This window comes from Artibeus jamaicensis, unplaced genomic scaffold (genome assembly GCF_021234435.1).
Source record: "Artibeus jamaicensis isolate MK-2021 breed Jamaican fruit bat unplaced genomic scaffold, CSHL_Jam_final contig_490, whole genome shotgun sequence".
NCBI lineage: Eukaryota > Metazoa > Chordata > Mammalia > Chiroptera > Phyllostomidae > Artibeus > Artibeus jamaicensis.
In genome coordinates this window covers 3,313,614-3,328,607 of record NW_026521861.1, presented here as the reverse complement: position 1 = coordinate 3,328,607, position 14,994 = coordinate 3,313,614, and the positions used below count along the sequence as shown (strand labels likewise).

Genomic DNA, 14,994 nt, shown 5'->3' with positions numbered 1-14,994 from the left:
AAGAATGAAAAAAGCCTCTGACTGGGGCCGGGGGGTGGGGTCGGGGCTGCCCCAGCTCCCTAGTCCTTCTGCAGAGGTGCTCCTGAGCGGGGCCCTTGTTTTCCCTGCCTGGACAACAGAGTTGTTGTTGCTCTTCTGCTTTCTCAGGCCAGCTCGTTGCTCGTTGTGGGTCCACCGCCTCTGTGTGTTTCCGTCTCTGCTTCCCACTTCCTGCTCTCTTCCTACCCCTATTGCTATCCGATGGTCAATGGGAAGAAGCCAGTTCACCGTCTCCCTCTTCCTGGTGCCTAAATAGCTAATGCGCATCAGGCACCTACTGTGTGCCAGGCCCTGTGCGGGGCACCCCATGTGCACTGTCATATTTGAAGGGAAGCTCCTGCTGTCAGCTACACTTTGTAGCTAAGGACACCCTGACTCAGAGAGCTTAAGACACTTGCCCAAGCTCACAGAGCGGGGAAGTGTTGGAGCTAAAATTTCAACCCGTCAGCTGCTTTTAAAGCCTTCTTTGTCCGCTGCGATGCCAACACTGCCCTTGGTCCTTTCTGAGCCTCACCCTCTGGCGCCACATCCCTCCACCCTGCATGTGCCCTACTTGATTTGTCGGTGTGAGTCTGGCTGCCCCAGCCGAGCCGTACGGGCCTGCAGGCTGGGGACTTGGCCTCAGTCTTCAGCTTGGTTGGCACCAGGGAAGCACTCACTCGACATCTGCTGGCTGCTTTGTTTCTTCACTTATTTAGTGGACGGGAAGTGAGCACCCCTTAGGTGTAAGGTGTCATGCTGAGCGTGACTTGCCATGATCATGCTGTGACCTGCCTTCAGGGGGCTTCCATTCAGGTGGGAAGATGTACAGGGGAGCTCACGGAATCCTCACTACAGCCCAAAGTGAGGTAACCACTGCCATCCCGTTCTGTAGAGTCATAAATGGAGGCACCAGTGACATGGAGGCTTCCTCCAGACCCCTTTGCCTACCCTCTACCCTCCAAATTCAATAAGCAATGAAGGCCCTCAACTTACGCAAACAATGGCGGACAGTGAGTGTGATGGACACCCATGAAATGCGAAGGTATCTGATATTGCACAGGAGCCTAATGTCTAGCCGCCCCTCCGTGTACTTATAAAAAGCCCCTTTTCCCAGAGGAGGGCCAGACGGTCTGTAGCTGCAACACCTGCTTGGGTGGTACCTGCTGGACACAGGGTTCTGGGGGGAGTGGTCCGCCTGCACATGCCCCTTCCCTCCCCTCCCATAGCTCACCTGGGGTTCACTTACACTGTGACTGCTCCGGAATCATGAGGTCCAATAGGGACCCTGGCGTAGGGTGCTCAGAGAACAGGTTAACCCTTAGTCAACCTGTGCATGTGCATGCTGGGGTGGAGGTCCCCCTCCAAGTCCCGGTTTCTAAGTGAGGGCTGCTTCCTACATCAACAGCCCTAGTCCTAGCTAACTGTTGTCACCGGTGGAGGGGGGTTGGAGCACTGGCTGGGGCCCAGGGAAAAGAAGGCCTTCCTTAGTAGACTGAGCCACAGTGCCACAAAGATACACAATTTCCTCCACAGTTGCTAACTCCTGTCTCTGCTTCCCTGCAGCAGAGTTGAACGTCGAATACTTGCTGGCACGTTCTGATTGAACACAGGCAGGTCCTAGGCCTTCTAGGACTGGCTGGGCCATAACTTTGTGCTGTTAATTGGTTGCAGCCCAGGTCTGATCTTGGACACCCCACCACAGGAACGGGGCTGGGCTTCATTCTCTGAGCCCTGGAGTTGAGCTGCGGTCCCAATTTGCATTGAGGCTGCTTTCCTGTTGAAAGGAGCAAGACTTGGAAGCTGTGGAAGTCTCAGAAGCCTCAGACATTTCTGAGCTTAATGAGCTGAACAGAAGGAAGGCGGCCCAAGATGGCCTCAGAGTGGGTGGGCTGGTGAGTCCAAGCCTTTGTGAGGGTGTCTGCTGGGAGCTACCATGGCCGTGTCTGTGGTGGAGATCCCGGTCTGCAGAGGCCGAGTGTGACCAGGGGACAGGAGGCCCAGGGGCTTCCTCTTCAGGGAAGCTGGATGGACTTGCCGGTCTTTCGTGAGCCTTCCTAGACGCCTGCCATCTGCCTGAATGGCCCTCGACAGGGTAAATAGAAGCCACGGGCTTTTTAAGTCCAGAAGGAAGGGAAACTCCATCCAGGAAACATAACCCCAAAGTGTGTGTACACAGGGTGTTTAATTGCAAACCTTTCTGGAGACACAGCTGCTGGGTAATGTTATCTCTGCTGTTCCTGTGACCAGGGAGGTTTATCTGGGCCCCAGGACACAGAGCTGGCCTTCTCAGATGACCTCTGCCCCATCCCCTCCCCTCCACCTGCTCTTTCTCTGAGTTTATCACTGGGCTTTCCAGTGCTGGCAGCGCCAGCTCAGGGAAGCTCGAGAAAGTCCAATGGGGCGGGGTCGGGGGAAGGGTTGGGCTCGAATTTTGTGTATCCATTGCTCCTCTGGAGGGATAATCTAGGGTGTTCAAGGTTTGGGAGAAGCAGAGGTGCCTCCTGCTCAAATGAGAGAAAGGGGCCTGGAGACCGGCCTCATCTATGGGCTCAGCTCCAGGAAGGTCTCTGACCATCCCCTCCACTCGGGATGTAGACTGGATGGTCCAGGAGCAGAGGCCCCGGGGGCCTCTGGCAAACCCCAGAGGTTTGTGTGAACTGGGGAACAGGGGTTCATTTCCCCATCCTCACACGGGAGTCTCCCTCGTGCCCTGAGCAAGTACAAGATGGTAGCAAGAGCCAGTTTAAAAAGTGTTTTTTATTGAATTTATTGGGGTGATGTTGGTTAATAAAACTATATAAGTTTCAACCGTGCACTGCTGTAACGCATCATCCGTATACTGTATTGTGCGTAAAGCCAAGCCTCCTTCCGTCACTATTTACTCCCCCTTTATGCGATTCCACCCGCCCCGCCCCTTTTGCAGGAGCAGTTCTTTGCCCAAAGAGGAGAGATGTGTGTTTGAGGAGAAGCACTGTCCTGTCCTGTCCTGTCCTGGGGGCTGTGGCTGACCAGGGTCCCTTGGAGCCCACCCCTTCCCCCTGTCCTCTGGCTGTTCCCTACAGGGCCTGTTTTTTGTGTGAGTTGAAGTCAATTCCCAACTCACTTTTAGATGATTCCCAGTCACTTTTCAACTATTTCGGAGAGTAGGAAGGAAAGGGCTTTTCCAAGAGAGGCAGCATGGCCTGTGGCCATGCACTGCTCGGTCAGGCTGGAAACTGGGAGGTCTGGTTTCCTGTCCCGCTCGGCCACTAACAGGGTGAGCCCACCTGTGATGATAACCAATGTAGCTTATCAGGTCCCGCAGCCCTGAAGGCCTTTTCAATTCAGGAGGAGCCTGAGGGCCTGAGAGGCTGGACTGGGGTCTCATAGCCACTAACAAGAGTCCTGAGAGAAACCCAGGAGAGGCTGACTCTGGAATCTGCCTCTTCCTTGGCAGATCTACTTCCTGGGTCTTAGGTTCCTTCTCTGCAAAAGAAGAGGCCTCCCAGTGGCTGTGAGCCTGGGATTAATTCTTTGTGGGAGCTGAAGGGAAGCCCTACTTACTAGAGAGGATGGAGCATGGGTCATGTTAAGTCCCAGGGAAGCCCTTCCTCTGAGCTCTGCCTGGTTGCCGTCCAGTGGCCTGCAGGTGAGTGCAGGCTTTCTCCTGGGAGGGCTTGGCCACTTGGGACCTGCTAAAGGTGCAGCCACCCAGGCAGAGGTCAGGAAGGCAGCACTGGGTGTGCACAGCATCTGCTCCCTGCAGGGGAGCTGCAGGAAGGGCAGATGCAGGTGGGAGGGGAGATGTAGCTGGCAGGATCCGGGAGTCAGCAGGGGAAGGGGGTGGATGACAATCCCTGTGAAAATTCCACAGCGTCCTGCCGTCGGTAGCCAGTTGTGTATGAGGGTTTCCTGTGCACTGGTCTGGTTTTGTAGCATTCCTAACCATTGACTTCTGTCTGGGCCCCAGGTTCTGTCTCTTCTATGTGTCAGGCTCTCAGAGTTACCTAACTCCCCCTTGTCCCTCTAAGCTCACCCCTAAGGAGGGGTTGTACAGATTCTTCAGACCATCTAAAGCTTTATTTAAAAAGATGTCATTTATTTCTGGTCAAGTAGTTTGGTTTAAGTATCCACATTTCTAAATCGACACAGGGAGATAATTGTTTAAAGCATGGGCATCGGACTCAGCTAAACATGGGTTTGAGTCCTTTCCTCTGTATTTTGCTACCTGTGTGACCTTGAGCCAAGTTACTTAGCTTCTCTGAACCTTGGCTTCCTCCTGTACAAAATGTGGATAACAGTGGTATAGTAGCTACCTCATTGAGCTGAAGATTATACTGTGGTACCCAGGACCTAAATGGTTTCAACGGTTTATTGTATGAGCTATATGTTTCCAGGATGTAAAGCACAGCATATCTCCATCTGTTTGTTAGAATAGTCAATAGTTTATTTTGGGCTGGTGAGGAAAGGGACGGCCTTTTATTTTATGTTCTTTCTTATCAGGACCCCATAAAGCCGGCCATAAATACCCTGTCTTAGTCTGGCATCACTTAGCTCTCTATTTGCTTTGCTTTCTGGCCCTCTGCTTGGGTGCATTTGAGAACAAACACTCCACCCAGCGTGAGGCTAACTCTGAGACTTAGGGATCAGAGGTGAGAAGGGACTGGACTCCAAGCTCCCTTCCTTGGCTGTTCACTGAGTAGCCAAACAGAAAGCCTCGCACTCCTGTGTGCAGACCCCTTGCTACGGATTGAAAGTTTGGGTCCCTCCCCAGATTCACTTGTTGAAGCGCTAATCTACAGTGTGATGTTACTGAGGTGGGGCCCGTGGGGGGCGATTAGGTTTAGAGGAGAGCATGAGGGTGGAGCCCCAATGCTGGCATTAGTGCCCATGTAAGAAGAGGAAGGGACCGTAGCCCCCTCTCTCTACCATGGGAGGGCACAGCAAAAAGGCAGCCATCTGCAAGCCAGGAAGTGGGTCCTCCCCAGGGACCTTGATGGTGGACTTCCAGCCTCCACAACTGTGAGAATGAATGTTTATAGTGTAGGTCACCTAGTAGATGGTATTTTGTGATAGCAGCCCAAGCAGACTAAGACAGCCCTGCTTCACGGCAAAGTCAGCTACCCTGATGCCGAGGTGTCTAAAGGCTACCCCTGTTGGCTAACGTCCCTTCCTTTGCACAGTGGCCGAGATCCCCAGCTTCTCTGCCCACTTGGTTCTTCTCATTGGTGGGGTCCCCCAGACCGCTGAATTGGACTTACCAGACAGAGGCCAGGGAGCCTGGGCTTTTGTTAAGCTCCCAGGTGATTCTCCTTCAGCAGAACAGCTCTGAGATGAGGGGACCCCTTCCTCTAACTGAGGCCTCTCCCAGGAAGGTGTGCCTTTGGTGTGGGTTCAGGTAAAAGGGACAAAAATGGTGGGAGCAGCAGGCCAGCTTGTGTAGGCAGGGGACTCTCCTTCTGCCACCAGCAGTCCTGCCCACCTCCTGGGCGAGGGAGCCTTCCAGAGTCTTCCAGAGGTGGCAGCCATGGAGAGCCTAACTGAGCTTGGGAACTGAGGTGACACTGGAAATGGAGTCCTGAAATGCCTTCATTTCTGAAAAGTTTACCAACCTCCCGTGCACCAACATCTCCTGTGAATCTGTTGTCACCCAGGTTCAGTTTGGTTGTTCAACAGAGCAAAGTGATTTTTTTTCCATCTTTATGGGCTGTCTATTCAGATGCTGACAATCCGAGAAGATGGCAGGTTATGTGCCCTCAAAAACCATCTTAACTTCTCATCTCAAGCTGACCTTTTTGTAAGAGAAGAAGGGGTAGGTAAGGGTTTGGAAAAAAGGTTAATTGGATAAGAATTACAGTCCTGTGTCAGTTTTCCTAATACTTCTTTATCTGTCGATCGCCAGTTCTTGACCGGCATCACCAGCATTGCCGACCTGGAACACAGAGGCTCAGACTCCGTCTCCATGCCTTGCAGCCCCCGCGGGCCACAAGATTGGATTGCTTGTCGCTTTCCTGGAGCCGAGAGGTCATGCAATCCAGTTCCTGGAGTACGGGCTTTCCACAGGTGTTAGTCACTTAGGGCTATCAACTATGACTGAAGCTAAAATCTTTTAACTCTTTGAGTTCCCTCATTATTCCCCCTGTTAGATTTTAATCATCTTATTTCTACAAGATTAGTTCAATTAAAGACGCATGAACCAACACAACATAAGTGCAGATAAGAATATGTAGAAATCTTTTCGCTGTTGCATAAACAGTCCTTCCACATATCAGAAACCATCCTGCCGGCAATTTGATGAGACTAAAGGCATAAGACACATTAGCAGTGGCGTTGCAATTCGTCTAGAACAGTTTTTAGTACAGTTGACAGAAGTTCCATGTTTTCAGCCGGGGCTCCATTCGTTTTTAAAGGAGACCTTTCCCGGTCTGTAGAGTTACCACAGGTCCCCAGTTATCTTCCCAGGAGGGCACCAACACCTACAAAATGTGAAATGAAAGTTTGCTTGACACAGGTTCCAGTCCATTTTCTTCTCGGTGGCTTTCTGGGGAATCATGTCTCCCAAGTCTTGAGCCTCATCTCCAGGCTCAAAGGAATAGCGAGTCTGTGGGGGACGGATACAGCTGTATCTCCAATACAGTTACGGTCATCATCAGTCACGGCTAAGGTCTGACTTAAATGTTGTACGTAGTTCTTTACCTTCACTTCTTCATCAACATACATATCCCACCCCCCATTGTAGCCCGAAATGGTCACCCGTACACAGTTTCATGGGGATTCGATTGAATCCCACTTTGAGGGACCACCCTTATCTGGAGCAGGGCAAAAGATAAAACTTGATCCCAGTGCAGATGTGTTTCTTAACACAGTTTGGCTACATTTTTCTTCAAGGAGCAATTCACCTCTCACCTGCCCAGAAGCCTGAGGTCTCCATGCCACGCGGAGTCTCCACTTGATTCTTAAAAATTTACTGAGCTTCTATTTCTGAAACAGAAGCAGGCCCATTACTGCTCTGGATGCTGCCGGAGAGGCCAAAGTGAGGAGTTATTTCCCTCAGAGGGGCTTTCATTCCCCCTGAGTATTTCTCTGTTCTAGTAGAACAGGTCTCCATCATCCTGAAAAGGTATCAACAGAGACTAACAAATATTTCTGTCCTCGGACCCTCGGCATCTGGGTGAAGTCTGTTTGTCAGACAGGCACTGCCCTTGGTATTGTGTCCCTTCTTTTCTCTGTTGGGGAACTGTCTTAGGGTTGTTCTCCTGGTCCAGGTGGCTCTGGAAATTCCAGGACCTATGAACCATGGTTTTGTATAGGTGGTACAAAACCCCAGCTCTCAACGTTCTCTAAGTCTGCAGTCGAATATTCAGAGTCGAGTTGTGACGAGTTCAAACAGGCACCGAAGGCGTCATACATGTTCCCTTGGCAGCCTTGCTGCTGCTGGGTCGGCCGGGTTGTTCCCTTGGGCCACTTCAGTGTCTTCGTTCTGGTGCCCGGGGCAGTGCATAACTGCCACCACAAGGGAACCTGAACAGCCTCTAATAGTTTTAAATTTCTGTTGCATGCTTAATCTCCTTTTTATTGTAAAACACTTTCTGAGGGCTGAGCTGAGATTTAGGGTTGGAGATAAATCACACCTTTCTGAGATGCAGTGGTCTCCTGAGTGGTGTTCCCGGCAAGCTCTGAGAATCAGCTCTGGCAGCATTGCCTGGAGTGGCTTCTTCAAACTGTGGATGCCCGGCTGCAATAAATGTGCCCTGGGGCGGTGCTGATAATGGAGAGGCTGTGCTCGTGGGGTTGGGGGAGGGGCGTATGGAAACTCTGTACTTTCTACCCAATTTTGCTGTGAACCTAAAACTACTATATAAAAATAGAATTAAAGAAATAAAATGTAGATGTCTGAGCCCCCAAAACCCAAGTTCACTTATGCAGAACTTCAGAGGGCAGGGCCCTGACACTTGCAATTGTGAAAGGCCCCTTGCAAAAATCTCATTCACCCGGAAGCTTGAGAACCAGTGGAAATTCGCTACTTAAATTTCTTAACAACCCCAATTTTATGTTCATTGTATAAAGTACCTATAAATTAAAAGGAGGAAATTAAAACCACTTGTAATCCTACCCTCCCGAAATAATCCTTAGCATTGTATTGAATACCCTTTTATATATGCACGTGTGTATGTACATTTAGACATACGTATGTAGCGTTCACGTGTACCTGACCCTGTGCTAGGCCCTGGGGGCAGAGACAAGGAAAAGAATGGTCCAGCCACGTTAAATGGTGCCTGGCATCGCTTGAAGCCCGGCCCTGGTCATCCACTCACCTGCGCTTACTCTTATCCCACAGGTGTACATCATCAACGTGACCTGGTCCGACTCCACGTCCCAGACCATCTACCGGAGGTACAGCAAGTTCTTTGACCTGCAGGTGAGTCGGTCTGCGCTCGAGTGGTGCCCGATTCCGTCTGTGGCCCTAGTCTCTGGTGGGCGGGCCTCTCTCGGGCTCTCACTGGTTTGGAGACCTCCCACACAGCTCTCTGGGCCAGTGTCTGGGTCAGAGCGGAGGGACAGACGAGGGAACTTGGATGGGCAAGCTGGGCTTGGCTCAGTTTAGGACACTGCAGACAAACAATTGGGGCTTTTTTGGCTTCTTCAGATGGTCTTAATAGTTTTGCTTTGTCACCCTCTTTGCCTGGCTGGTAGGAAAACAGGGCGGAGAGGCAGGAAGATGGCTGCAGGTGCTGTGTGCATGAGCAGACATGTCTATAACCATCCAGGGTGAGGCACAAGCCACCACATCGTTGCAGGCAAAGGAAAGCAAACACACAGAAAAGACAAACAGAAAATAAGCAATTTCTTGAACTACAGACACAAACGGGGCATACCACTGTGTCTGTCTCACCAAATAAGGCTGTTGCTGCCCCGTTTGTACATGTGGACAGTACGTGTGTCTCTCTGATATACACAGGCGAGTTCACATGGGGATGGTGATGTGAATCCACAGCCCCATTGCAAACACCTCCCTTGACGCCAGCTAGTCTGGTTAGGCCTCTTTGGGTTACCAGTGATAGTTTTACACTCATACTAGCTGAGCCAAAAAGGAGACTTGGTTGAAAGGATCTACCAGAGAAGCTCATGCAGTTGACCAGATGGTGAAGGGGGGACATGAGACAGTGGCTCCAAGAACACCGGAAACCAAGGTTACTCTCCCTCTGTCTTCTCTGCTTCTCTCTGGCCACTGTCTTTAGCTTGCATTACCTTGTATCCTGAGGAACTTGGCTGTCGACAGCTCCTGAATTTCATATCTGTGGTTCCCCACAGCAGAGAGACTGAGTGTCTGCCACTTCCAAATTCAAAAGTCCCAGGGAAGACTCTGATTGACCCGACTTGGTCAGGTGCCCTCTCTGGACCAATTAGTGCGGCTAGGGTAGTCTTGTAGCTCAGACGTGGCCACTAGGGGGCCCACCCCTATGTATGGGGCAGGCACCAGACAAGGCTGCCACCCTTCCTGGTGTGGGGAAGCTGAGAGATTCTAGATTCTTCCTCAGGTCTCTGAGCCTAGTTTAGGCCAACACAAACACCAAGAAGAGACACCCACCCCTGGCCCTCACAACCAAGGCCCGTTCCTTCCTTTGCAGGTCTTTGGTGGTGAGTCATCTTGGAGAGGCCAGGCCTGCGTATTTGCCCCCAAGTACCTGACTTTGCCCCATTGTCCTTATCACATTACCTATGAGGTGAGCTAGCTTCCTGTATTACAAATCCTCTCTTAATGCAACAATACGGGGTTGAATATCCCATTGAATGGGGATTGAAAGCCACTCCTTACCCTCCTGTCTTCTTCCTCTTCCCCCCTCCATTCCTGTCCAACCTCCTTGGGTCCTTCCGGCATAAACTGGTGGGATTTGCTGACACCCCATCAATGGGTGTAGTGTGCTGGACAGGAAATGATAACTTAGTTGGGGAGAGGGAACCCTGAAAGGACTCATTGATGAGCCAGATGGGGTCTGAGAGTCTGCAGAAACTCTCACATCAGAACTTTTTCTAGCCCCCTTTCTGTTCTGTTCCCCCGCCCCCTTCCTGGTTATAGAGTCTCACAAGGAAGGAATGCTGCTGCCCCCACTTCTCCCTCGCCTGGAAGGCTCGTTTCCTGTGTGTCGGGAGGGGACACAGAACGTGGAGTGGCTGGTGTGATATACTGGCTCTAGCCATGAGCGTGGCCAGGCCTGTACGCATGCATCATCGCCCCTTGTCGGTGCAGTTGGGAAAGGGTTTGGGATGGGTTTTCAGAATTTAACCTTTGAGCCAAGTGTAGCATCTTTGTGAGCCCATTTTACAAAATGCATGGCGTGATGACTTCATGGTGTGCGTTTTGGAAAACTTTCTTATTTGCCAGGGTCACTGATTTGAATATGGCAGCTCCTGTAGCAGAAGAACACGGGGCATTCATTGCTGACTCCATCTCTGGCCACTGGTGGCCCACGGAGCTCCGTTTTCTGAGAGGTTGGCTTAGAGCTTAGGTACTGGGGTATGTTGCCTGGGACTGGTCATTGGTTCTGTCACCATGCAACTCCAGACAGGTTCCAAAACTTCTCTAGGCTCTGCTTTCTCATGTGTAGAATGAAGATTCAAATAGTACCCACCCAGGAGGGTTGTTGTGAGGATTCAGTGAGCGAATTCACCTTTTTCCTGACTCATGATTTCCATACCGAATTACCCGCTAGCTTGTCTGGTGGTGTTAGCAGGTGACAGGGATGCTGGGCTGCTGCCGAATGGGTCTGGGGCTCAGTGCCTCCCCGTATGGCGTGGCTTTCTTGTTTCCCTCCCTCACCTTCACTCTGTGCAAGATGCAGCTCTGGGCCAGAGCGGTCAGAGTCCTGTACGCCACCAGCTCTCTCTGGAGCTTGCCACTGGGTGGTTGAGAGTCCGAGTGTGGCCTAAGGTAGCTCTTCTCAGAATCATTTTGCCCCTCTCATTTTTGCCCCTCCTGTTTTGGGCAGAACCTTATTTTGGAAGCCTGCAAGTCCTGGGGTGACTAAGTCAGCCTAGAGGAAGCTACTAAGCTGGCTTTACCAACTCATGATTCTGAGCCTTCTGGGGACCATCGATCCCTTTGTGACTCTGGTGGCTCTCCCCTGAAAAAGAGCACATGTGCACAATTTTACTTATAGGGTCAGGTATTCACAGACCTCCCTGTGAACTCCCAGTGAAGAACTGCTGAGCTGAACCGGTTCAGCTCATTATTCACAGTCACATCTGTACTACTTGGGCACCGTTTGGGGATTTATACACAGTATCCAGATCATTGCAGTGCACCTGGATACCCCTCTGAGGGAGCCCTGGCTCCCCTCCCTGTCCCCAGCATGGGTCTCCCCACACTTGCCTCTTAATTTCTCCTTCTTCAAATAGTATCTTTTGTTCCTGGTGGAGGTCAGGGTACCACAAGGAGGCCCTGGGCTCCCAGCTCTCTAATGTAACCTGGAATCATGTGCAGAGTGATTCCAAGTGGCCCTGATCCCTTCCAGCCTATGCGCAAAGTAAGATTTGACACCAAGCATCACTCTGGGTTGTCATTTTCAAAGCTTCTGCCAGGACTTCCCTGCTCTGCATGTGGTGCTCTTGGGAGACCCCAGGGAATGAAAAATCTCAGGCACACACCACAGCAACCAGTGTTGCCAGGGCGGCAGGCAGCAGGGAGGCAAGAGGGGGAGGACGCGCTTCCAGGAGAGCCAGTGTCTCTTCGATGTGACCGTGACATGCATGGGTCCTCGGTAGGCTACTTCGAACTCTGGTGGAGCATCAGAGAGCTGTTTGTGGTGTGGGGGTGAGAAGCCACAGAGAACCCGTTAACTGCCCATTCCACACTTAGCTGGAGCCCTCGGGCTGTGCAGGGAAGACCACCTTATCTTGGATTCCCCAGCTACCCCCACCGATCACTCTCTTTTTTATCTGGTGATTAGGGCACCAGATACATATGGGATGTTCAATTAGTTTTGAATTTTAGATAAACAATGAATAACTTTTTTTTTAGTGTAAGTATGCCCCCAATATTGCATGGGACATACTTACGCTAAAAAAGTTCTTTCTTGTTTATCCAAAATTCGCATTTTATTGTGTGTCCTGTGTTTCCACTCGCTAACTCTGGCAGCCTTGCCGCGGCTGTGAGTGGTGAGGCTGGAAGCGTAAAGGGGAATGAGCCAGGCTGGCTCAGGGTAAGAGAGGACCGGCCTGTGCTAAGGCCTCCGGCGTATCCACACTTTGCAGGGCAGAAGTGGTACAGGCCGGGGAACACTCAGTGGAGAAGGACACGGTCCCCTCCTCATGGGGTCCACATCTCGTGGGGAAAGTAGACTTTTAGCAACCGAGTCCACTGTTCATGAAGTCAGTACTGGAGTGAGATGTAGGGGGCGCGCTCTGGGAGGAAGAAAGCATTCTTCTGGAAGGGGGAACAGCGAAGATGCCCAGGTGGCTTTGATTGGTGGCAGCAGCCTAGAGTGATATAGCCACACACCTGCATCCGGTTTGGGGGGAGTTTGGTTGTTTCTGAGCATTAGAGTTGTCAGGGTAAAGTATGTCCCTAATTTATTTCTTAGTTCGTTCATTCGTTTATGCCTGCTTCATTCTGTCTGTCCAGCCATTCATCTAACCTCAGTCTATCTGCTCTTAAGAGCCTGCATTCTGTGCCCCAGGCAGTGGGCCAGGCCTTGGAGATTTAGTGATGAGCAAAAGCAGGCCAGATTACTGCTTTTATGGGTCTTCTAGCTTAGTGAGGGAAGGCAGATTGTGTGTGTGTGTGCATATACATATACATATACATATACATACACATGTGTGTATTCTTTTATGCCCTTCCAAATGGTACAAAGAAAGGTACCATACACATATTGTAGGAAAACCTTATCCTTTTGGATCAGGACAGGTTTCTCTTGAAGAAGTTAAGTTTTATCTGACAGATCAATGGGTTATTTTATCTTATTTTACTTTGGGGATCAAGGATGCTTTTATGCTTCTAATGAAAGCAAGGTTCTCTCTCCAGACAAATGCATGAATGTACATACACAATTCTAGTAGCCTTTTCAATCTTTTGCAGCCCCCTGAAATCCTTCCATGGGCACCAGGGTAAGACTTTCTAATCGGACAAGAGCCTCTCCTCAGCCCCACACCTTCTGCCTGGAGCCTTCAGACCTGCTGATTCTGCCTCCTCCACACACGAGGGGCTACTCACTGAACCCAGCCCCTCTTCCTGCATCTGGGGACTTTAGACCTGTGTCTAGGATTCAGTAACCATTAGCCACATATGGCTACTTGAATTTAAATGTATGTAAATTAATTTAAAATCTTGTTTTAAAAATTTATTTATTTATTTATTTTCAGAGAGAGGGGAAGGGAAGGAGAGAGGGAGAGAAATATCAATGTGTGGTTGCCTCTCATGTGTCCCCCACTGGGAACTGACCTGCATCCCAAGCATGTGCCCTGACTGGGAATTGACCACGATCCTTTGCTTCACAGGCCCGCGCTCAATCCACTGAGCTACACCAGCCAGGGCAAATTAATTAAAAATCTTAAAGATTAAATTTTAAAAATAGAATTGAATCAATGTTTAAAAATAGATTTAGTTTCTTGGTCACACTTGCTACATTGCCAGTGTTCTGTAGCCACAGTGACGAGAGGCTAAGTACTGAGCAGACACAGAACATTTCTCTCCTCCCGGAAAGTGGTGTGGGAATGTGGTGGTGCTTTAGACCATCCAGGACACACACAGACCTGATCAGAGCACTCTGCCACCTCCTAGTCCTTTCCCAGTTTCTCTCTAAAATTTTTCAGAGCCCCAGCAGAAAGAGGACACCAAGTTCCATCATGGTTTACCCCATTGACAGAGCAATTCAAATTCAACAGTATTCCAAACACCTCTTTAGAAACCAGGTCAGTTACAGAGAGGGCTTCTAAGGCCATTTTCAAAGTCAAGCTGGGGACAGGGAGAGGAGAGGCTCTTGGTCTTCAAGTGGAAGTTGGTTTCTTCTAAAAACAATCCACCACTCAGCCCTATCTGACCAGGAAAGAGACCTGTCCTAGTGGGAGCTGGCCAGGACAAGGCCTGATGTCGAGGCCTGTTTGGTTGTAAAGGGCTTAGATACCTTGGAAGATCAGTTAAGGGGAGAAGGAGGAGGGTGAAGGGCCACAGATGCTCTTAAGTTGCCTTCCCACTGGCAGCTGGACCACGTTTCCAGCCTCTCTCAATTTCCTCGCACAGCTCCTTCACTGTCAAGTGTCTCCCCCAAGGCCTGGCCCCACCGAGGAAGGGCCGGAAGGCTCCATCGGAGGTTGTTTCACAATCTGACCTACACGGCAATTCCTGCAACAGTAATTACTCTGCAAACACTGGCCCCACGGTGCTGCTGGCCCTTTAGTCTGAACTCTGGCCAGGGAGTGCGCAGGGTCAATATTTGATCAGAGGCAGGAGAGACACTTTAGCGCCCCCCACACTGCTTAGAAGATGGAGTCAAGGAGGTTATTCAGGTTTGCCTATTTGCTCTAAAGAACTTCACCTCTTCTGAAGAGCTTTTCACCCACTTACCCCACCGAGGCTCACACTCCCTTTCCAGGTCTCCAATAGCCAGGCTGATGATGCGTGAACCAAGTATAATCCCCAGTCACTAATAGCTGGCCTCGAAATGGATGTGTATGTTTGCCTATGCATGTTATGATGGCACTTATGGAGAGTTGTAGGATCACCGCATTTTTAGAATTTAGAAGAGTTCTATCCCAAGCCCCTCACTTTGCAGGTAGAGATCTGTGTTAATGTTTCTGTTCATCAAATTTATACAGGCTTTAGTTTGGTTTGATGTCCAGAGTAAACCTCAGCTGAGGTCAGACTGGGGCAATCCTAGGGTGTGCCAGGGGTCCACCTGAGTAGAAAGTGAGTGGGGGGTGTCTGTCCTGCAGGCCCTGTCTTCTAACCATCCAGGCAAGCTCTGTGTTGTTTGAGATCATTGACCAATGGGGACC

General features: G+C 50.5%; 1 protein-coding gene across 3 annotated transcripts in view; it reads left to right on the top strand.

Annotated features, from left to right (window-relative positions):
* SH3PXD2A (SH3 and PX domains 2A) overlaps positions 1-14,994 on the top strand; it is a 222,019-nt gene that overhangs the window by 38,177 nt on the left and 168,848 nt on the right. For all 3 annotated transcript variants that reach the window (XM_053668389.1, XM_053668390.1, XM_037159354.2), the window contains one exon: positions 8,339-8,419. In XM_053668389.1, coding sequence (XP_053524364.1) covers positions 8,339-8,419 — 81 coding nt within the window. The remainder of the gene's footprint in view (positions 1-8,338; positions 8,420-14,994) is intronic.